At 37.7% G+C, this 25,000-nt stretch overlaps 1 protein-coding gene across 1 annotated transcript in view; it reads right to left on the reverse strand.

Moving 5' to 3' along the window:
* The window catches only part of LOC106868257 (uncharacterized), a 228,182-nt gene that overhangs the window by 202,819 nt on the left and 363 nt on the right, over positions 1-25,000 (reverse strand). Inside the window, exon 1 of the mRNA XM_089358208.1 lies at positions 24,572-25,000. This exon is cut by the window's right edge and continues 363 nt beyond it. Within this exon, the coding sequence (XP_089214334.1) occupies positions 24,572-24,658 (87 nt within the window). The 5' untranslated portion in view covers positions 24,659-25,000. The remainder of the gene's footprint in view (positions 1-24,571) is intronic.

Raw genomic sequence — 25,000 nt, forward strand, 5'->3', positions numbered from 1 at the left:
TGAAAATTCACACCAATAGTGCTTATTTATGTTGGCTTACATGTATATGTAGACTTATTCATGGTCACCAACATCACCACCACCACCACCACCACCATCTTTACCACCACCACTACCACCACCACCACCACCACCACCGTCATCATAGCTACCACTACTAGCGTCACCTTCACCACCACCGCGACAATCACTAACCACAGCAACGATTATCATCGACGCCATCAGTACCGCAATGATAATTACCACCACAATAGCTGTGTCTACTAGCATTTCCTCCATCTCCAATATTAGCATCGCCGCCACCACCACCACCACCACGACCATCACTATAATAATTACCACCACAATAGCTGCTCCTACAATCATTTCCTCCATCGACAACAGCAGCAGCGCCACCATCACCAACACCACCATCACCACCAACGCCACCATTATACGTGTCACTACTTCGAGGGTGAGTCAAAAAGTAATGTCACTTTGCTTAGGACAGGTATAATTACCAACACAAGAACATGTATGATACATCAAAATGAAGCTGGTCCTCTGTGGATAACATCCCTATTCTTCAACATAGCCACCGTTTCTTTGAATAGCAATGTTCCACCTTCGAATGAGAGCATGTAGCCCTGCCCCGTAAAAATTCTGTTGACTGTTCTTTGAGCCACTTCTTCACTACAGTTTTCTCTTCCTCGTCACTGGAATAATGTTTGCCTCTCAAACCCTCTTTCGTATCGCCGAAGAGATGATAGTCTGAAGGTGCTAAATCTGAAGTGGCTCAAAGAACAGTCAACAGAATTTTACAGGGCAGGGATACATGCTCTCATTCGGAGGTGAAACATCGCTATTGAGAGAAACGGTGACTATGTTGAGAAGTAGGGATGTGATCCACAGAGGACCAGCTTCATTTTGACGTATGGTACATGTTCCTGTGTTGGTAATTATACCTGTCCTAAACAAAATGGCATTACTTTTTGACTCACCCTCGTAGTATTATCTCCATCTCCACTAACACCAGCACCGCACCAGCAACCATACCTACGCCATGACCACTACTATCACAGCGACCGCAACTTACATCAATTCCATTACTTCCACTCCTTCCACTCTCCACCAACACTAGCATAACCACAGCCGCTGCAGCCAGCATCAGCAGCAGTCAATGACGTGGCAGACTCTACGTAGTCTGTCGTTCTATTAAGATAGTAGCCATATCCCTCCAACACTATACCTTTTTTCTTGTCTTGAAATAAAACAAGTTGGGTGATGTATTCACTCTCTTGGATTCCTAGAACATGGAGCAAAGATGTAATGTTCATGGCAAGGAAAGCACTTGATCATAGATCTACTGGATTAGGTTGAACCCGAGGAGCGAAAAAACAACACGGAAACAAGGCTGGATGTTGGAAAATCTACATGTTGAACCGACCGGTTATAAATAGCAGCCCCATTCTCCTTAGATCACACGTGTTATCAAAAGAAAGGGTAAATTAGATAATGTAGCGTTCGTCATCTTTTCTTGAGACTTATACTCGGGCGCACTGAGATGAGTACGCAGGCCTCTTAATTATGGTGCCGAAACTACCTTGGCCCTCAGTCTATACAGCTGATGAAAGAGAATGGTGATCTCTGTATTTTGTCCAGTGTGTTTTATCAAAGCCAAGCGTTTATTCTACATTTATGTTTTATATATACGTATCTATCTATCTATCTATCTATCTATCTATCTATCTATCTATCTGTCTATCTATCTATCTATCTATCTATCTATCTATCTATCTATCTGTCAGTCAGTCTGTCTGTCTCGTGATTTTTCGTAGTCATAGAGATACCATTAGTCAGTTGTTAGAACTCCATTTATGCTGCTGCGTAACGTGTTAGGAGAGGACAGTGGTTCTGAAGAAGCTGTAGAATGTTGAATAAGCACTCAGCTCTCGATGTACAGCTTCTCTTAAGAGAAACAACAGCTGATTATATAATCCCCATTCTATTGTCATTAACAGATACAAACACACACATACACATACACACACATACACATACACACAGAGGCGCACGTGTGGCTGTGTGATAAAAAAAAATTGCTTCTCAATTGCATGGTTTCAGGATGTGTCCAACTGCATGCTAGCTCTGGTAAGCATTATCTACTATAGCCTCACGCCGATCAGAGCTTTGTGAGCTGATTTGGTAGACGGAAACAGAAAGAAACCCGTCGTGTATGTATGTATAGGTATATAAGTTAGAAATAATGGGTTATATATATATATACATTTATGTGTGTGTGCGTGTGTCTGTGCTTGTGTTGGTCCCTCATCACCGCGTGACAACCGGTGTTAGTGTGTTTACGTTCGTATAGCTCAGCGGTTCGGAAAAACGGAAGATATATTAAGTACCAGGCGTGAAAAGTAAGTACTAGGACCGATTGGTTCGACTAAAATTCTTAATTAGATGGTGCCCCAACATGGCCGAAGTCTAATGACTGAAGCAATCAAAATATGAAAGAATAAAAGATATACATATATGTATACAAAGAACTAGCCATTGAGTAACCAATGAGAATGTTTTGGTCACATGTACCATGATTTTACCCATTGCTTTAGAAGCTTATGTTGTTGAGAGCACCCGCCTCAACTCTCCGAAAGTTTGATTTTGTGACAGCAGAGTCGAATGGAGCAATGTGAAATACAATGCCTTCCTCAAGTAGTCCAGTTCAGATTGAAACCAAAATATGATCGGGATAATCTAATGACTACACAACGTACTTTCACAATTGTGTGTGTGTGTGTGTGTGTGTGTAGATGAGTATATGTTGTTGTTGGCACTCCGTCGCTTACGACGTCGAGGGTTCCAGTTGATCCGATCAACGGAACAGCCTGCTCGTGAAATTAATGTGCAAGTGGCTGAGAACTCCACAGACACGTGTACCCATAACGTAGTTCTCGGGGATATTCAGCGTGACACAGTGTGACAAGGCTGACCCTTTGAATTACAGGCACAACAGAAACAGGAAGTAAGAGTGAGAGAAAGTTGTGGTGGAAGAATACAGCAGGGTTCGCCACCATCCCCTACCGGAGCTTCGTAGAGCTTTAGGTGTTTTCGCTCAATAAACACTCACAACGCCCGGTCTGGGAATCGAAACCGCGATCCTATGACCGCGAGTCCGCTGCCCTAACCACTGGGCCATTGCGCCTCTACAGATAAGTATATGTATGTGCGTATATATTCATATATGAATATATATCTTACACACATATACGCCCACATATGTCATTTATCATCCGGTAGTTTTTAAGAACAAAGTACGAGTGATAATTTCATAATGGTTTACATTAAGCAAAGCAACTTAAATATTTAAATATGTATATGGATGTAAATATAATATTGCTCTAAATATAATTCTCGGTATTAACACTAGATGAGAGAGAATGTTCATAAGCAACGGGTAGCTATAGTTTGTACACCATCTGACTGAAGAACAGCTGGTCTTGACTTCATTGGAGCTAATAAGGAGCAATTAAGTTGAAATCGTTTTGTTAAATGCCATTAAAACACGATGAATTTATAGTTTTCGGGTAGGTATCAGTTTGTCATAGAAACTCTGTTGGTATTTAGATAAGTCTATCTGTCTGAACGAAAGTCACCACAATTTCGCATTTTATGTAAGTGTTAATATATTCGAGTAAAAGAGAGGGGCATATAGGTAATATCGCAAGGAAATCTCGAAATATACCTTCTGATATTTCGTTAAATCCCTTAACATGCTGGATTCAAATCTCGCATGACCGAGTGGTACAATAACATAAATGCTAATCAATTGTTAGAGTTAATGTAAACGACTATAGCGATATGTAGGTTCAATCCCACTAGGCGGCACCTTGGTCAGGTGTCTTCTGCTATATTACCAGGATGGCGACAAAGTGCAGAAGACTGGCTGGATGGATCCTGATAACGTTCAGAACTAGAGAGAAGGAAACCATGATGGTCCTCTGGAGGACATTCGTCCTCAGCCGGCTGGGATTATTGCTCCCAGCGATGGTCACCCAAAAGTGTAAAATTAACAGCGGATCTTGAAGCAATCTAGCGAAGCTTCACAAGGAAGATCGTCTTATTGCAACAGCTCAGCTACTGGGAAAAGCTGAAACAGCTAAGATTCTATTCCTTGGAGCAAAAGCGGGAGAGGTGTGCAGTAATATACATTTGGAAGATCCTGGAGGAATTGTGCCAAATTTTGACATTGAGAGCTACACAAATGCCAGAACGGGCCGACTCTGTACAGTGCCGAAGGTCCCAGAAATGCCATCGCGCCTCAGGACCAGTTACTGCAACAGCGTGGGTTTCAGGGACCCATAGCTTTTCAATATTCTCTCAAAGAGCCTGAGTGTCCTACACAAAGTGGATGTAGGGGTTTTCAAACCAAAACTGTACTTCTTCCTGTCGAGAGTCCCAGATGAACCAACCTCACAGCAAGAGTTGCTCCCAGCTATGGTCACCAACCAGTGTCAAATTAATTGCAGAACTTGAGGCAATCCAATGAAGCTACACGAAGCCTCTATGCAGCATATAAGCTATGGGAAAGACTCAAGAGATTAAGACCCTATTCCTTAGAGTGTAGGCGAGAAAGATATGCCATAATATACATCTGGAAGATCCTAGATGGGCTTGTCCCAAACTTTGGCATTGAGAGTTACACTAATGCTTGAACAGTGCGCCGCTGCATAGTGCCAAGGTCTCCAAAATTGCCGTCAAGATATAGGACTAAATATTGCAACAGCCTGGGCTTTACAGGACCACAACTCTTCGATATCCCCCCGAAGGATCTGAGAGACCTACGCGGGGTGGATGTAGGTGTTTTCAAAACGAAACTGGACCTCTTACTGTCAAGTGTCCCAGATGAACCAACTTCACAGCAGGATGTGTAAATGAGGCTAGCGGCAGCAAACTCCCTCATGTACTAGATGTCAATTTGTAAAAAGAATTAGTGAAGTAAAATTATGTAGCAATACCAAATGGCGGTGCCCCAGTATGACCACACCTCATGAGGTGAAACTAGATCAAATCAAATCATATATACATATATATACGTATATATATATATATATATATATATATATATATATATATATATATATATATATATATATATGTATATATATGTGTGTGTGTGTGTGTGTGTGTGTGTGTGTGCAGCTGCGTTTGTCTGTACCCGCACTGCTTGGAAACCAACATTGGTTTGTTAATGACACTCATAACTTAGCGGCTCAGCAAAACGGACTGATAGAAGACTATGTCCCAGACTTAGAAAAATAATTAGCGGGATCGATTTGCTTGGCTAAACCCTTGAAAGCCCATCGTGACGCAAGTAAAATAAACGAAAAACGGAAAAGATAAAGAACATGTTCTCAATTCTCCAATAGCTGTGTTAGAAAGTAATATATTCAGAAAGGAGAAACAGTGAGTTTGTAAGTTTATAAGATCATGGATCATGGATTATTGCGTGTTAGATATAATTTATTTACTTTCGACATTATGGATTTTATGTTATCGTTTCACCGAAATGAACTTTTGCTTCTGTTAGTCTTGCTTGATGAATAAAATAAGTAAAGCAATAAAACGTTATTGATACGATGATACACCTTCCATGGAAACCAAATAAATGTTATGACCTTGTTATGAAATCAATGTTTAGAAAAAAATATTATATAGAATATTATGGAGTGGCTGTGTGGTAAGTAGCAAGGCGCAGGAGTGGCTGTGTGGTAAGTAGCTTGCTTACCAATCACATGGTTCCGGGTTCAGTCCCACTGCGTGGCATCTTGGGCAAGTGTCTTCTACTATAGCCTCGGCGCCGACCAAAGCCTTGTGAGTGGATTTGGTAGACGGAAACTGAAAGAAGCCCGTCGTATATATGTATATATATATGTATATATATATATATATATGTATGTGTGTGTGTGTTTGTGTGTCTGTGTTTGTCCCCCTAGCATTGCTTGACAACCGATGCTGGTGTGTTTATGTCCCCGTAACCTAGCGGTTCGGCAAAAGAGACCGATAGAATAAGTACCAGGTTTACAAAGAATAAGTCCCGGGGTCGATTTGCTCGACTAAAGGAGGTGCTCCAGCATGGCCGCAGTCAAATGACTGAAACAAGTAAAAGAGTAGTATTTATGTAAGTAATAATGGTTTTCTTTTTAGTTATTAAATACGTGATAGTTTTTCTACAATTGCTTCATATACTTAACCCATATATGCCCATAAAAAAAATGTCACTGTATTGGATTAAACGTTATGGTAAGCTTTCACAATCTGGAAGAGAAGGACAGTAGCTGTTAGCTACGGATGTCGACTACCTACTGAACATTTCGTATGCTCAGTCAGACGCTTCTCGGCGACTTCGTATACAAACAAGTAGGAGCAGGTTTTGCGTTGCGAAAACGCAGCCAGGGTTATATATGACAGTGGTTCCCAATTGTGATCCATTTGAATCTTAGGAGTCATAAGAGAATTCAGGTTTTGGGGTTCACGCTAGCAAAATAGTAAATTGGGTATTTTAAGGGTCCATGAAAAATGTTGATTAAGGTGTATTTATAGCAAGAAGCAGCTAGGTTTCTTTCTTTAATGTTATACATAGTTTAACGTGTTTCTGGCCATAATTCCGCCGAGGTCGACTTTGCCTTTCATCCTTTCGGGGTCGATTAAAAAAGTTCCAGTTACGCTCTGGGGTCGACGTAATCGACCTAATCCCCTCCTACAAGCTGCCCTTGTGGCAAAATTTTGAAATTAATGTTTCTGGCTACAGAAGCATGGTCTCTCAAAGAGTACTTGTAGAGACATACACAAGTTAACGTGTGAAAAGCAAAGCAGGAATTTTGAAAGAAGTGCCTATAAAACTAGTTTTTAAACATCGAGTGGATATGGGTGGGGGGAGTCCACCAGAATGTAATAGTAATGAAAGGTTAAACTGCTGCCTTAAGGAGGTAAAACAAAAGACAAACAAGACACGTGGGCTATTTCAAGAGAATTCTTTCAATGATTTCTTTCTTTCTTTCTTTCTTTCTTTCTTATTATGGCCTTTGCTTTTCTTTTCTCTTCTCTTTCCACTGTTCACCTACATTCCAAAGAAGGACAGTGTCCGAAATGTGATTCTTTCCACTGTCAAGCAAAAAATTCTGTTCGTGAAGCTGTCCCATCTAACTAATTTTTACTATTTGCTTTTCATTTTTTCTCTCTCACTCTCTCTTGTCTCTCTCTTCTCTCCTTTTCTCTCTCTTCTCTCCTCTTTTCTCTCTCGCTCTCTGTCTATTTATCTGTCAAATTATACCGAAAGCAAAAATTCCGCTTGACCGGACAGGTCGCAAGGTTCACAGACAGCAGGTGTGGTCTCCAACAGTTGCCGACTCGTATCCAAAAGATCGGAAAAGGCCACTTGGAAGTCCTCCATGACGAAGGCGAGGAGATTGAGTTAGACCAATTTGAGTCAAGATAGAAAAGACTGGCGCAATCAAGAGAAAATTGGAAGCGTATTGTGACCAGCATCTGACGTTCTGGTCGAATTGTGATACTTTCATATATATATATATATATATATATATATATATATATATATATACTCTTTTACTCTTTTACTTGTTTCAGTCTTTTGACTGTGGCCATGCTGGAGCACCGCCTTTAGTCGAGCAAATCGACCCCAGGACTTATTCTTTGGAAGCCTAGTTCTTATTCTATCGGTCTCTTTTGCCGAACCGCTAAGTTACGGGGACATAAATACACCACCATCGGTTGTCAAGCGATGTTGGGGGGATAAACACAGACATACAAACACATACACACATATATACATATATACGACAGGCTTCTTTCAGTTTCCGTCTACCAAATCCACTCACAAGGCTTTGGTCGGCCCGAGGCTATAGTAGAAGACACTTGCCCAAGATGCCACGCAGTGGGACTGAACCCGGGACTATGTGGTTGGTAAGCAAGCTACTTACCACACAGCCACTCCTACGCCTATTATATATATATATACACACGCACAATTATAAATAAGGGCAAAAGAAAAAAATATCTATGCCAACATGCTGAATCTCGAGCCAGACAGAAAGAAGAAAGATGTAGGTGTTCATTTGATCAATTAACTCTTTGTAGTCATTGTTGCCAACTCAGATTAGCCGTCGCTAAATTATCACAAAATTCTGATTTTCATCGAATGTTAATAGTTAAAGGCGAGAGCAAGGAAAAAGAAAATGCTAAGTACTTGTTCCCAAGGGAGCATGTTCTGACTTGAGAGGATTCAATAAATGAGCACAGGAATGGCTGTGAGGTTAAGAAGCTCGCTTTGTAGCCACATAGTTTCGGGTTCAATTCATCTGCACTGCGCCTTGCACTAGTGTTTTCTCCTATAGCCTCAGGCCGACCAATATCTTGTGAGTAAAAGTGGGTAGACGGAAATTGTATGGAAACCTGTTGTATATAAGTTTGTGTGTTGGTTTGTTTACTTGCATCTTACCTAGCGGCTCGGTAAAAGTTTTGGAAATAATGGAAGTAAATACTGGGATCCTTCAATGCGGTGTCCCCGCATGACGACAGTCCAATGACTAAAACAATTAAAGAGAAAGTCCCGGGTTGACAGGAAATTGAAGTGGATATGAGGGTGAATGAATCGGCTTTAATGAGAAATGGCACAATGTCATTTCAGAAGAGTTCAGAAGAGAAGATAATATTGGTATTGCATTATATGCGATGAAAGATGTTTGAAAGTGAAGGAATCCTCGAAAATCCTTGTGAATTGAAGGTTTATTTATGGATTAAATAGTGATTTCTGTGTTTTCTTCTTTTTCAATATAAATTCAGATGAACGTTAATTTGTTTTCAAGAAATGGTAAAAAAAGAAAAAAAGAAAAATAGTGTAAACGTGTCTAACGGAAGAATGCTGTCAGGTGTGTTAGAAACATCGCAATAAACCTATAAGTCATTCATGGGCAACCTGCAGCCTACGGGGGTTTCTGAATGGCACACCTAAGGAAAAATTATCATTTCTTTTTTCAGTAGTGTAGTCCGCCCGATGATAAGTCATGCTTCATGCAGCCCGCTTCTCTGGAAAGTTTGCCCATATGTCTGCTCTACGTAACCAGTAGATCTGCTAAAAATAGCAGTCGAATATACCTAGTATCATTAGATATATGAAGGGGTCGTCATGGATAGTGTTATTTACTCTATTTTGCTAAAAAATCGAAAGGGCACTAAAGTAAACTGAAATAAGGAAATGCTTACACCTGTATTGGGTAAATTGCGGCCCGCTGGACTTCTTGAATGGCACACCAAACGAAAATTACCTTGAATTTTTTGTAGTTGTGTTGCCTGTTTGATGATGAACTATGTTACGTGCGGCACGTTTCTCGAAAAAGTTTCCACCCCACCCCCGTGTCTGCTATAGATAGTAAACTTTTAATTTGAATAAGCTCACCAGCTGTTATGACCTAGGACTGATATAATAACTGTTTTGAGATTAGCTGGTCTTTGTTGTACGGTTTTGAGTCTGTGGATCACAAGTGTGGTCACTGTGAGAGGTCAATGGAACTAGTAGTACGGACATAGCAATTGTAGACAGTGGGATGACCTTCAGCGCTTTTGTTGCTGTTTGATGTATGTAAGTAGTGTGTGTTTGCATGTGTGGGTATATGAGTCTCTATGTGTATGAGTGTGATTAGGGTGTGTGTGTATGTGTGTGTGTGTGATTGTGCTTAAGTAAATGTGTGTGAGATAGTGTGCTTGTGAGATAGAAAGCAGGAAAAGAGAGAGGTAAAGAGGGTAAGAGAAAGAGAGAGTGGCGAGAGAATGAGAATAAAAGAGAGACATATAAAGAGGAAAAGAGTGACGGAGAGAAAGAGAAAGACAGATTGAGACAGGGGGAGTGGTGAGACAAGGAGATTGAAAGAGAGTGACAAGAGAGAGAGAGAGAGAGAGAGAGAGAGAGAGAGAGAGAGAGAGAGAGAGAGAGACAGACAGACAGACTGACAGATTAGGAGAGAAAGAAAATCAGAAAGAGAGACATAGAGAGAAGGGGAGAAATAGATAGATAGATAAATAGATAAGGAGAGGAAAAAGGAGAAAGAGGAGGGAGAGAAGGGAAGAGAGAGAAGGAGAGAGAGAGAGAGAGAGAGGCACCACATTAACTTGCTACGCTCATAAACACCTTAAAGCAATAATACAATGAAAAGATAATCGTTCTAGTGTATATAAAAAAGTCTCACGTCAGCAACATGCTATAACCACTGGTCCATATATTTGCTATTTATTTTACCTACCACCTCTATAACTGGTTCAGTTTTCTAGATATAACCCACTGCACATCTAATTCACCTTAATATACTCCTCTCTCTTTCTCTCTGTATCTCTGTTCTTCGTCTTTTCTCTTGTCTCTGTTTTACTGTATGTTTCTCTTTCTACGCACATCTCTCTCTCTCTCTCTCTCTCTCTCTCTGTGTATATACAGGGTTTCCACAAAGTCTGGGTACATGGGATTGACACATACTTCAAGAAATTATTTCTTATATTTAATTGTTTATGTCATGATTTTATTTACTCCATGTACCCAGACTTTGTGGACACCCTGTATATCTCACTCTCTCTCTTCTCCTCTCTCTCTACTCCTCTCTCTCTGCTCCTCTCTCTCTCTCACTCAGTTGCTTTCTCCCTCACACACCTCTCACCTTCACCAAGATCCCGTATTAAACATATTACTCATTTTCTTTCCCTTGCTGAAACTTATTGGGCTTCTATTCCTATCAACAATTTGACCCGAAACTGTTCAACTTCAACGTAACCCACAACAATTTCACCAGTTTATTCATTTAACTTATCTAACTCAAACATAATTCAGCCATTACACTACAGAATGAATCAACTCTCTTTCATTCTGAATGTAATTTATGAAGTGTCCATTGAGTTTATTAAACATTTTACACACACAAATCTAAATAGATTATATGAAAGAAATACAGGTGCGCGCATATTTACTCATTCATTTCTATAATTATTAAACGTGGAAGTCTCTACTAATGTATGCATGCATATACGTACCTGCGTATGTGCGTATGTATGTACGTATGTATGTATGAATGTATGCATGCATGCATGTATGTATATATGTTGTGTTTTTTTTCTTTGAGTTTAATTTAAGTTCTTAAGAGAGCTCAAGCCGATTGTTAGGAAAGCAACAAGACTGAGTTTAGGGAGTTCTCGATGTTTGTAAGTATGTGGCTGAGTTGCTGTGTTGCTTGAACTATCGATGCATACACCCAAGTGTGTGCATCTATTCACATAAGAATCTCATAGACAAAATTTTTTGAATGTCTCAAATATGTAGCAAATATACTTCACGTTGTCGTGCAGTTACTGTTTATACCTCGTTCAGAGATTTATTGCTTGTTTACACTTTTTTGAGATCAGTGAATTTTCGTCACTGCAAAAAAAGATATATGTATTTGCATTGGGAGCCCTTCGCATGTTCTCCTGGGGCTACAAGCTACAGTAGCATTCACCCTTAGGGGTTAGCCGCATTTAAGTGGCAAATATACTTCAAGTGTTTCTAGGTTTTTGTGTAAATTTGTTGGTACGTAACCTAATGAACCTATGATGATAAGTAAAAATGAGAATTCCTAGTCAGGGCACAAGAGCTGTCAGTTCCGCATTAATTCGCCAAAAGTATTCTCCATTTTGCTTGGAATTTTCATTTTACATTTTCATATGTATGTATGTATGTATGTATGCATGTATGCATGTATGTATGTACAAGACATTCTGTATTTTAGTGACGTCAGTAGAAATAGCCACGTTAGAATAGTGAACAATATATAATCTATATATTCGTATACAGTTGCTTTATTGAGTATAATTTGCTATTTGTCGCTTTAGAATTCCAATTCCGTCACTATATATATATATATATAATGGAGAAATTATACAAAATGTATAAAAAGATGATGAGTAAAGCACCGCGGCACAGTTTCGATTACCTGTTGTTCTCCGGAGATTTATTGCAGGAACTTCGTAGTGGCGGTTGGGGTAACAGTATTGGGGTAATAAAATAAATGGAATGAGTAAAAAATTTTATTGGGTACGACAGATGTTTCGACCCGTTCTGGGTCTCTTCGGGTACATCAATAAAAAGTCTCACTAGAGATTTCCTGAGTTGGCTTACGTATTCTCAATTGTACTTATCATCATAGATTCATTAGGTTACGTACCAACAAATTTACACAAAAACTTAGAAACACTTGGTTTCACGGAAAGAAGAACAAAAGAAACAGACACAGATTCTCCAAATCCAATAAATCAACGGCACAGCGAAGAATTAAGACAAATATAGAAGGAAAGTGAAATGATGTGAAATAAGAAGGGTTAATATCGATATTAGTCAACTGGTTGTTTATAATAATAATTACAAATTTATGCCACGAGGAGGAGGGGATTAAGTCGATTACGTCGATTCCAGTGCGTAACTGGTACACCGAAAGGATGAAAGGCAAAGTCGACCTCGGCGGAATTTGAACTCAGAACGTAGCAGCTAAGCACTTTGCTAAGCATTTCGCCCGGTGTACTAACGATTCTGCCAGCTCGCCGCCTTATGGTTCTCTCTCTCTTTTTTTATTCTTTTTTATTTGTTTCGGTCATTCGACTGCGGCCATGCTGGAGCACCACCTTTAGTCGAACATATCGACCCCTGGACTAATTCTTTGTAAGCCTAGTACTTATTCTATCGGTCTCTTTCGCCGAACTGCTAAGTTACGGGTACGTAAACACACCAGCATCGGTTGTCAAGCGATGTTGGACACACACACACACACACACACACACACATACACACTCACACATACGACGGGTTTCTTTCAGTTTCCGTCTACCAAAATCCACTCACAAGGCTTTGGTCACCCGAAGCCACAGTAGAAAACACTTGCCAAAGGTGCCACGCAGTGGGACTGAACACGGAACCATGTGGTTGGTAAGTAAGCTACTTCCCACACAGTTACACCTCCGCCTGTAATAATAATAATCTTTTCTACTCTAGGCACAAGCCACGAAGTTTTAGGGGAAGGGACCAGTCAATTAGATCGACCCCAGTACGCAACTGGTACTTAATGGTTTCAAGTTTTTACCACAAGGGCAGCTTGTGGGAGGGGATTAAGTCGATTATTCGACTCCAGTGCGTAACTGATACTTATTTAATCGACCCCCAAAAGGATGAAACGCAAAATCGACCTCGGCGAAATTTGAACTCAGAACGTAGCGGCAGACAAAATACCGCTAAGCATTTCGCCCAGCGTGTGAACGATTCTGCTAGTTCAGCGCCTTATGGTTGTTTATAACAACAACAACAACAAAACAACAACAACAACAATAATAATAATAATAATAATAATAATAATAATAATAATAATAATAATAATAATAATAAGTGCTCATGGGAACTACCCATATCCTACGTAAAATACTGTCTGTGATCTCAAATTTTAAAACAAACACATAATTTTCTTATGGTTTCTTAAACATTCTTTAGAACAACACTATGTAGAAATCCAAATATATGGTACCTTAGGCATAACACCTACATGAACTTCTAACTTGTTGTCTCTTGAGGTCTCTGGGTAAGACTTGGATCCAACTTGTACAAATGCAAAGCAAAAGTCAAACATAAAATAATAATAATAATAATATGCCCTGATGCAGAAAACTGGAAAACATCAAGTATTTCGTGTTAGAAATAAGTGACAGATACCTCAGAGTACAGTGAACTTATATTTTCGTTCAAATATATATATTGATTAGACATCTCTGAACGAAAATATACGGGATAATATGTTAAGAGGTTAAAAAGAATTTTACATTTACAGAGTGAACTTGTTGCTGCTGTTTAAATCTATGCCTGCATTCTCTCGAGCAACCATGGTCACTTATACTCAATGTTGTTGTTGACACTCCGTCGCTTACGACGTCGAGGGTTCCAGTTGATCCGATCAACGGAACAGCCTGCTCGTGAAATTAACGTGCAAGTGGCTGAGCACTCCACAGACATGTGTACCCTTAACGTAATTCTCGAGGATATTCAGCGTGACACAGTGTGACAAGGTTGACCCTTTGAATTACAGGCACAACAGAAACAGGAAGTAAGAGTGACAGAAAGTTGTGGTGAAAGAGTACAGCAGTGTTCGTTACCAACCCTGCCGGAGCCTCGTGGAGCTTTAGGTGTTTTCGCTCAATAAACATTCACAATGCCCGGTCTGCGAATCGAAACCGCGATCCTATGACCGTGAGTCCGCTGCCCTAACCACTGGGCCATTGCGCCTCCACTCTTACACTCAATATACTCAGGACTACGTTATGTTTTAAAGGCATTAGAGAAATCTGGCAGCAGTTTCTTACGTAACATGTAACTAAGTGATCACCAATTTGCGATGGTATGAGTCTTGTTTAAACGCAAAGTTGTAGCTATAGGATACCTTTTATATCTTTATCTTTCACTTGTTCCTGTAGTTAGATTACTGCCATGCTGGGGCACTGCGTTGAAGAATTTTTATTCAAATGAATCGACCCCCTGTACCTTTTTTTATTTTAAAGCCTGGTATTTACTCTATCGATCTGTTTTGCCGAACCGCTAATAATGGGGGCGTAAACACATCAATAGCCGTTGTCAAATGGTGGGGGAGGGGAAAACTCAGACACACGCACACACACGCACACACATACACTCACACACTCACACACACACACACACACGATGGGCTTCTTTCAGTTTCTCTCTATCAAATCCACTCACAAGGCTTTGATCAGCCCGAGACTATATAAGAAGACACTTGGCCAAGTTGCCACGAAGTGGGACTGAACCCGGAACCATATGTTTAGGAAGCAAGCTTTTTACGACACAACCACGCCTTCGCCTATATACTTACAACTAAATAAAAGTTGTTGCTGTTGTTGTTGTTTAGCGCTATGTTATCCCTGACCAATCATTTCTAAGAAAGAAATTCCAATCGGAGCCACCCTTTATCATTAGACAATACATGTATTTTTTTTTAAGACGGCGAGCTGGCAGAAACGTTAGCACGTCGGGGGAAATGCTGAGTTCAAATTCCGCCGAGGTCGACGTTGCCTTTCATCCTTTCGGGGTCGATAAATTAAGTACCAGTTACGCACTGGGGTCGATGCAATCGACCTAATCCCTTTGTCTGTCCTTGTTTGTCCCCTCTATGTTTAACCCCTTGTGGGCAATAAAGAAATAAGGAACGTTAGCAGGCCGGGCGAAATGCTTAACGATATTTCGTCTGTCTTTACGTTCTGAGTTCAAATTCCGCCGACGTCGACTTTGTCTTTCATCCTATAGGGGTCGCTAAATTAAGTACCAGTGGCGTACTGAGGTCGATTCAATCAACTGGGCGCCCTCCCCCAAAATTTCGGGCCTTGTGTCTAGAGTAGAAAAGAATACATGTATTCTTTTCCTTGACGTTAGCATGTGAATTTATGGATATTTGGCAGCTATTTCTAATAGGCGGTACTACTCTAGTTAACTTATAATGCACACCTTTAGATTAAGTGTGAGGATGGTTATTGATGAAACCACAAAACAGAGTTGTGGAGATGATACATCTTCAGCGCAAGCAACCAGTGACAAATCGGAGAAAAGTTATTAGTTCTCGATATTATCGTATGTTGGAAAGTTTAGCTACGTCTACTTTCAACAGTTAGGCGTTTACTCTTTTTACTTGCACTATGGCAATGTCGGGGCGCCGCTTTGCACTGATTAATCGATTAAATAGACATCAGCATTTAAGGTGGGATTGAATTTTGGCTCTTTATTTATTAGTGCCTTTTGTGCAAACCACTCGGTGGTCGGTGGCAAAGACGTAAACAGATTAATACAAATATCAAGTGGCGACAGACAGACACATACACATACGCGCGAACACAAACACACACAAATGCATACACAAACACAATCACACACACACACACATAGCATCCACACATATGTAATATATGGTAGATGTGCCCGTGACCCATTGGGTCACAACCAGTCCAAGTTGAAAATGTCGATGCGCAGTGGCAATAGAAAAAATACTATTTCGAACTTCATGCAATAAAATTCTTAGATAATACAATTTTCCTGCTTTTGGTGTGACAACATAAACACGACCAAGTGTTTCTTCTTTGAAAACATTCAAATGACCTTCAATTTTATTTCTTCGCTTCCTTCTTTGCCATTCTTTGTTATTACTGTTCCAAGTGAAATACACGGCTACTTCAGCATGAAGTGGTTTTTTTTTTTATTATTTGCAATGCCATCATTGATGCACAATGAAAAGAATTCTGTCAATGTTGTTCTCATATGTCGTTCATTGACAGCCATATCCTCATTATTTCTAAGCAATATTCTTTGTTCTTCTGGTAGATCACTTGCAGTCTCACTATCGCAGGTCCTCTTTCATGAAAAGAAATTCCTAAGATGGATGCAACTGTTTCGGATGGTCCAATATACCTACCCATTAGATATTGACGAATCTCATTAACATTGTTTATTTGAACAGCAGCTAGGTCATTTTATTTCGGCATGCACTTGATGACGTACTTAATTGACCTCACTGAGGCAACGATTTTAACGTTGCAGTAACACTTGAATGCTTTTAGAAGAGTTTCATTATAAGGTATAACCTATTTGTTCTTGTTTGCTTGTCCGTTCTTATGAGATTCAACTCTACCCATTGCAACTGATCTTCGTCTACAAAGAGATAGTCTCTCTGATTATTTTTCTGCCTTTTGATTAGGATGATAAAGATTGATATTTAAAAAAAAAATAAAATTGTAATTTTTTCCCTTTACGAAGAACAAAACAAGTCAAGTACACGTGATTAAAATATTATCTCACAAAAATATAGGAAGAATCTCTATCTTTTAGTCTACGGCACTCCGAAAGTTTTATAAATCACTAAGGAGGAAAAAAAAGAAAGTAAGAAAAAAGGACGAACGGCGGTGGCTGCGACGATGCTTTGAAGTACCGCAAATCGACATTTTCAGCTTGATTTTTTATCTTAACCCTTCGTGGGATCCCAGCAAATTTTAAAAGTTATGCAACTTTTACATTTTTCATTTAAAGGATTTTATATCTCATGACTTTCATTGTCAATAGTTTATGCATTCACATACAAATTTTGAGTTAAAAATTTCCAGTCATATGGATGTTATAGCATAAAATATGGTCATTGGGGTCAAAATGGACCTCATTGACCTTCTGTGGAATTATATTTTTCTGTTCTTTTTTCAGATATTCTGATGAACTATAATTCGATTTTCTTCGTATTTGTACCGGTATGAATGGATATACTTTTTTCTTTCATTCTTTCTGTTTTATTTTATATTTAGTGCTATGTGTATAGTTTATAAAACTATGAAAAGAAGTGCTGAATTTCTTGTTCTGTATCATGCACTCACTCATATATACAAGATTAAACTTTATGGATAGTGCAGAAATACGCAGAAATAAAAGGGACTCCAATGACCTTATGTGTAATTTCAACGCCGCCGGCCCACGAAGGGTTAAAGGGGGAAATGAGTACTTCATTTGTAATCTTTATCATCTTAATCAAAGGACAAGAGAAGAAAAAAAAAAACTTTGAGTTTTAGCGTAATATAGATAAGATTGTATTATCTGGTTTTTTTTTCAGAATTGTAGGCCTATCCAACTAGAGCATCTAAAATAATGTCTCATAAGAGAAGTTCTTGTGTCACTCAAAGAAACAAAAAATCTGGACGAAGAATTTCGTGCAATTTCAAGTCTCACATGAGAAAAGAAGACCTGTTACTCTAGAAAAGCATTGTTCGGAAAATAACTGCATGATACCAATCAAACTTCAAATTGTCGGTCGCTACCTGTGCATTGGAGGTACCACCAAAGAAAGGAAAGAAAGAACAAAGGAAATTTCGAAAGAAGTAACTTGGTTATAGCAAAAGAAATTAAATTTCTAATATTTATCAATTCTTCAAAATGTACAAGCAAAAGTAGAAAATTGTACTGAATACCTACAATAAATGTGTAAAACGAGGAAAATTACGATTAATTGAAAGGAACTTTTGGTATCACAAAGGAAAATGGTGAATGGCTGTGCACTGAAGTTAGAAGGTTACATTATCTTCAAATTCAAAGCAAAGGACAGGTTGGGCATGCAACTGGAAAGGCAGCCAGTTCCAAAACTATCCGTCCATCCATCCATCCAAAAGAAGAAAAGTGTCCTTAATGCCAACTTCAACCAGAACAACTTCAGTGTTGTCAACGTCTGAAGCAGAGACAGAAAGTGAATATCAAGAGTCCGAAAAATCAGATGAAGAATTCATACAAGGAGGAAGTGCAGCAAAACTAGAACTGCAACCAAGTTAGTAATAACTTCTAAGCTATCAACCCAATAAGCAGCAACAGTTTGTTGACAATTATCTCAAGATGGAATCAATGTCGAGACTCCTTCCCAATCTGGTATTTACAAATCAACTATCAAGCTTTCAAACTAAAAACGAAAAGGAAGAAAACACTACGTTTAGAAAACTGGTCATTGCATTTTGATGACGAACGTATTGATGACCAAGAATACCAAATGCTAGTTTTTAAAGAATGAACAGGAGTTAAGTTAGAAGCACTCCAATTACCAAACGGAAAAGCCGATACTGTTGTGAAAGGAATAACAGCTGTTTTAGATGAATACGATTTATGGAACTGTGTAATGTTGATTGTCGCTGATACAACGAGTGTGAACACTGAGAAAAGAAATGGCATTGTCATTCAGTTGCAAAGACTGTTTGCTCAAAAGGGTTTGAAAGAACCGTAATTTATTGGATGTTAGCATCATATCCTTGATAGATCTCTTCGTGTTGTAATGGATAACGAACTTGGAGAAAAAAGTCATCTCTCAATATTGAATATACATTCATCTCAGAGCTCCTAACTAATTACGAGAAACTCCAGGCTAATTTCAACAATGGTGAAGAAAAGATTTCTGAATCAGCAGGATGGCGAGATGACATGAAATTTCTGTTTCATTTGGCTAGAATCTTTCGTTTCTTTGAAGAAACCGGCAAATTTTCTACTGTAAAGTTTCAAAAAAATACCCTACTTAAGTAATGCAAGATGGAATTCTCGAGCAATACTAACTCTTTTGGCATGTATTCTTTTACAGAGAAAAGAGTTTTGCTTCTCAATGTTTGTCGATTCATCTCTTACAGCTGGGCAGCACTTACGCTTTTTTGTTAAGCCTGTTAATCGTGGGACCACAATTTTGGCTATCGGCCTCTTTTTGCCAAACCGACTGTTGTGAAGCAGTGGTGATGGACTAACACAGACACCCCCTAACCCCCCACAAAGATAAACGTATGTGGGTGTATATATATATATATATATATATATATATATATATATAGATAGATATATATCTGTATGTATGTATATATGTATGTATATATGTATGTATATATATATATATATATATATATATATATATATATATATATATATATATATATATATATATATATATATATATATATATATATATATAGTGTATATGTATATATGTATGTGTGTATATGTTTATGTGTCTGTGTTTGTCCCCCCACCCAACATCGCTTGACAACCGATGGTGGTGTGTTTACGTCCCCGTAATTTAGCGGTTCGGCAAAAAGAGACCGATAGAATAAGTACTAGGCTTACAAAGAATAAGTCCTGGGGTCAATTTGCTCGACTAAAGGCGGTGCTCCAGCATGGCCACAGTAAAATGACTGAAATAAGTAAAAGAGTAAAGAGTAAAGAGAGTATATATATGTATGTATATATGTATATATGTATGTAAATATATATAAGGTATGAATATGTATATATATATATGTGTGTGTTACCATATATATTTATATGCGTATATATATGTATACGTATGGATATATATATGTGTTTGTATATATATGTATATGCGTATATATATGTATACCTTAATCCCCTGAGATTGCAGATAATATTTCTGAATCTCTTTGATTCTTTAAATGTGCTGGCCCCTTGATAATTAATCGATATTAATTAATATATTAATATATGACTAATTACCAGATCTTATAATAATATTTACCCATTACTCATGTTCTCATACTGAATATATTCGACGCAGTAAATTTTTTCTGCGGATATATTCCTGGAATTAGCGCGCCAAAACGAAGACTTCTGAATTTTATCACTAAGCTGTAATTAGCAGAACCATATGCACGCGCACCCATGGCGGTGGGCAACTATGTATACGATTCTGATAATTGCTGTTATATTACAAATCAGGCTGATGAGGAATAGACAAATGGTAAGAATTTGTTAAATCCGAAACCTGGTTCCTGTTTAATAATGATTTTTTTAGGTGATTTTAAATGTCTTGCCCGCTCATGTTTTTGGTATGCTGCTATATTTCATGTTGAGAACTTTTTAGGTCTTAATAGACACAAGATGTGATCTATTTCTAGCGCATTAATTGTCCACGTTAGTGGTCGACGTTATTTTTTAAAATGTACCTTAATCCCCTGAGATTGCAGATAATATTTCTGAATCTCTTTGATTCTTTAAATGTGCTGGCCCCCTGATAATTAATCGATATTAATTAATATATTAATATATGACTAATTACCAGATCTTATAATTATATATATATATATATATATATATATATATATATATATATATATATATATATATATATATATATATATATATATATATATGTGTGTGTGTGTGTGTGTGTATGTATGTATATATACATACACAAGAGATATAAATATTATTAAAAATATTATTACTATCCAGCAAAAATAAAATAAAGCACCATAAAAGATAGAATTATAAATATAAAGCGAATGTACACGAAATACGATCATTGCTAGAAATAGCAGCCGATAAGCTATCGCCACTGTGTAGAGATTCACTGAATGTTTACAGGCAGAGATATTTGCGGGCGGTGAATATAGGAAAATTCTTTCTTGCCTCTACGGATACTGTTAGAGAAATGAAGGATAATTCAATACTGCAGTTTCAGACTTTTCGGATCACGTTCGTAGGCACGAATTCGATTGGTCATCTTCAGTTGAATTCACCGTTCACGTTGAAATTTTAAAATATTCACAACAAATCTGCCTGTTGTGTGTATGTATATATGCATATATATATATATATATATATATATATATATATATATATATATACATATACGACAGGCTTCTTTCAGTTTTGTTCTGCCAAATACACTTACACGGATTTGGTTGTCCCTAGACTACAACAGGAGAAACTTGTTCAAAGTGCCACGCAGTAGCGCTGAACCCGGAACCAATTTGTTGGGAAGCAAACTTTTCATAACATAGCCACATCTACACTTATCTATCTATCTATCTATCTATCTATCTATCTATCTATCTATCTATCTATCTATCTATCTATCTATTTGTCTGTCTGTATATATAATTAATATTTAGGGTTCAGCAATATTGCTTCACCACACACCGAAAATTAGAAATAACAGTCAAATGGTTTTTTAACACACCGAACTACTCGGTAAAATTACTAATTATTAATTAATTATTAATTTTTACCCTATATCTGTATCTGTATCTGTATATATATATATATATATATATATATATATATATATATATATATATATATATATATATATATATATATATATATAAAAGATAATAAGAGTGAAAAAATTACAGAAGGCTTGTGTTACTTGGTTAAAGTATATATTTAAATTATGTCAGAAAAATGTTAGAAAAATGTTAGAAAAATGTTATAAAATCTTTTTGGTATATAAACATTGTATTTTGAGAAATAACTGGTTTCGTGTTGTCTTTTCAAATTTCTCTACTTCATTGTGTCGTGTTCAGTCATATATATATATATATATATATATATATATATATATATATATATATATATAAACTTGTTTTTAAAAGTTGTAAATACCATTTCTTTTATCAAATATATTTTCATGAAATCCTATTTGTTTTTGTTTTAATCACTTTCTGTCACAAAACCCCAGTTTTCTTTTTGCTTTTGTGCAACCTTCTTTATTCTTAGACCTCGCATTCGGAAACGGTGTGTTAGAGGGGTTAATGAAGTAATCTGTATATGATTGTTTTCCAAGTGTCAAATCTTTCTTAAAGGGTTATCATTTTCGGAAAAGAAAAACTAGATTGAATAATGTAATAATAGATTTTCCCAAAATTAAGCGATGGGCCAGGACGGAATGTCCCGGATCATAGGTTTGTCTGACCATAGTTGACCAGGGACTAAACAATAATAACAGAGTAAAGAGAAGTGAAGTAACTTCTGCTACAAGATCGATATGTACTGTCAGTGTTCGATCGATAGGAAACTACAAATTACTCTGCCGGTTTTACTATCACAGGTAGAGAAGATATATTGATTTCCGAGAAGACGTAGGACCATATTCGTTCGATCCGATAGAAACAGCTGGCAGACACCCTTCAAATGTTGCCGTACTGTCTTATAAAGAAAAAAACAACAACAAGACAGGACACGTTAGATATGTTAGTTTTCCTATCTATCTATCTATCTATCTATCTTTATACAGAGAGAAAGAGAGAGAGAGAGAGAGAGAGAGAGAGAGAGAGAGAGAGAGAGAGAGAGAAATGATTGAAAGAAAGAGAGGAATGAAGAAGATAGAAAGACAGAAAGAAAGAAAGAAAGAAAGAAAGAAAGAAAGAGATTATGCTCTGCTTAAAAAGAAAAGTTATCAAAGTTGGAAGACTCAGTTGGGACAGACCTGATACTAAATCAACAATAACAACAGCTAAAACAAAAACTCAATATGAACCAACGTGCAATATATAATACGTGGACGTTCAACCTGTTAGATAGAGCAGCCAGATCGTCCTTAAATTTGCTGCCTAAAAAAAAAAAAACCTTACAAAATGGTAAGTAAACATAGTGTAATGTACTTTTACATTGAATCTATAACAAGATGCTGCAGGTGGGATGCTGATCTTCGATCGGTGGTGGTAGCAGTAGTGGCAGTGGGAAGGTGCTAAGCAGAAGCAAGAGCAGCGGCAGCGGTATCAAAGGGCAACAACAACTATAACAGCAGTAACAAAAATAACAACAAACTCAATTTAAAATGAGGGTAATGAAAAAAAAAAAAGAAAAAGAAAGAAAATTAAGCCCCACCAACAGAAATGAATAATAATAATAATAATAATAATAATAATAATAATAATCTTTCATTTTTTTCAATTTCATTTTATCTAGTTTCAGCTCATGAGCTGTGGCCATGCTAGGGCACCGCCATAATAATAATAATAATAATCCTTTCTAATATAGGCACGAGGCCTGAAATTTTGGGTTAGGGGACTAGTCGATTATACCGACCAAAGTGTTTTACTGGTACTTAATTTATCGACCCCGAAAGGATGAAAGGAAAAGTCGATTTCGGCGGAATTTGAACTCAGAACGTAGTGACAGGTGAAATACCGTTAAGCATTTCGTCCGGCGCGCTAACGATTCTGCCAGCTCGCTGCCCTAATAATAATAATAATAATAATAATAATAATAATAATAATAATAATAATACTTTCTACTATAGGCACATGGCCTGAAATTTTGGGGGAGGGAACAAGTCGATTACATTGACCCAAGTGTTTTACTGGTACTTAATTTAGCGACCCCGAAAGGATGAAAGGCAAAGTCGATCTCGGCGGAATTTGAACTCAGAATGTAAAGAACTAGAAGAAATACAGCTAATTATCTTGTCCGACGTGCCAACGATTCTGCCAGCTCGTGGTCGTTATAATGGCTTCAGATTTTGGCACAATGCCAGCAACTTTGAGTGGAAAGGGCAAGTCGATTGCACCGACCCTAATGAGATGAAAGGTAAAGTCGGCTTCGGCGGAATTTGAACTCAGGACATAAAGAGCCTTAAGAAATGTCACTACTGCCAAGCAGTTTGTCTGCGGCGCTACTGATGCAACTAAATATAATTATAGGGCGCAGGAGTGGCTGTGTAGTAAGTAGCTTGATTACCAACCACATAGTTCAGGGTTCAGTCCCACTGAGTGTTACCTTGGGCAAGTGTCTTCTACTATAGCCTCGGGCCGACCAAAACCTTGTGAGTGGATTTGGTAGATGGAAACTGAAAGAAGCCCGTCGTATATATAGATATATGTATATATCTATATCTATATCTATCTATCTATATCTATCTATATATATATATATATATATATATGTATGTGTGAGTTTGTGTGTCTGTGTTTGTCCCCCCTCCCCCCAACATCGCTTGACAACCGATGCTGGTGTGTTTACGTCGCCGTAACTTAGCGGTTAGGCAAAAGAGACCAATAGAATAAGTACTAGTCTTACAAAGAATAAGTCCTGGGGTCGATTTGATTCGACTAAAGGCGGTGCTCCAGCATGGCCGCAGTCAAATGACTGAAACAAGTAAAAGAATAAAAGAAAGTAAAAGAATACATATATATATAAAAAAAAACAAAGGTTACTTACTGTGCTTATCGCGAACTTTAAGTCACCAAGACACGTAATTGCGACTAATATAGTAATTAGTCTTTGTGTAGAAATTCTAAATTCCATATTGTTTTTATTTATATAGATATTGTTTAAATTAATATCCGTGTGATTTGTTATATTCCTCTGCTGTTATGTAATAATACAGATTTCTTTTTCAAGTAATAGTCACTTTTGCTTCTGTCATTGATTGGTTTTTAAATAATCTTTGTTAGCAACTTAAAGCCATCATTTCTAAATCATTTATATATATACAAACACGCACAATATATATGTGCACGCATACATATATATACACATATATCTTGAGGTGTATTTCTTAAGTTTCACGGCGGAGTTATAGTAGTTTCTTTCTTGTTTTGTTTCGTTTTTGCTTTTCTTCTTTGGTTTAAAAAATGAAAAAATATC

The sequence above is a fragment of the Octopus bimaculoides genome, chromosome 9 (assembly GCF_046866305.1).
Source record: "Octopus bimaculoides isolate indiv1 chromosome 9, ASM4686630v1, whole genome shotgun sequence".
Taxonomy (NCBI): Eukaryota; Metazoa; Mollusca; class Cephalopoda; order Octopoda; family Octopodidae; genus Octopus; species Octopus bimaculoides.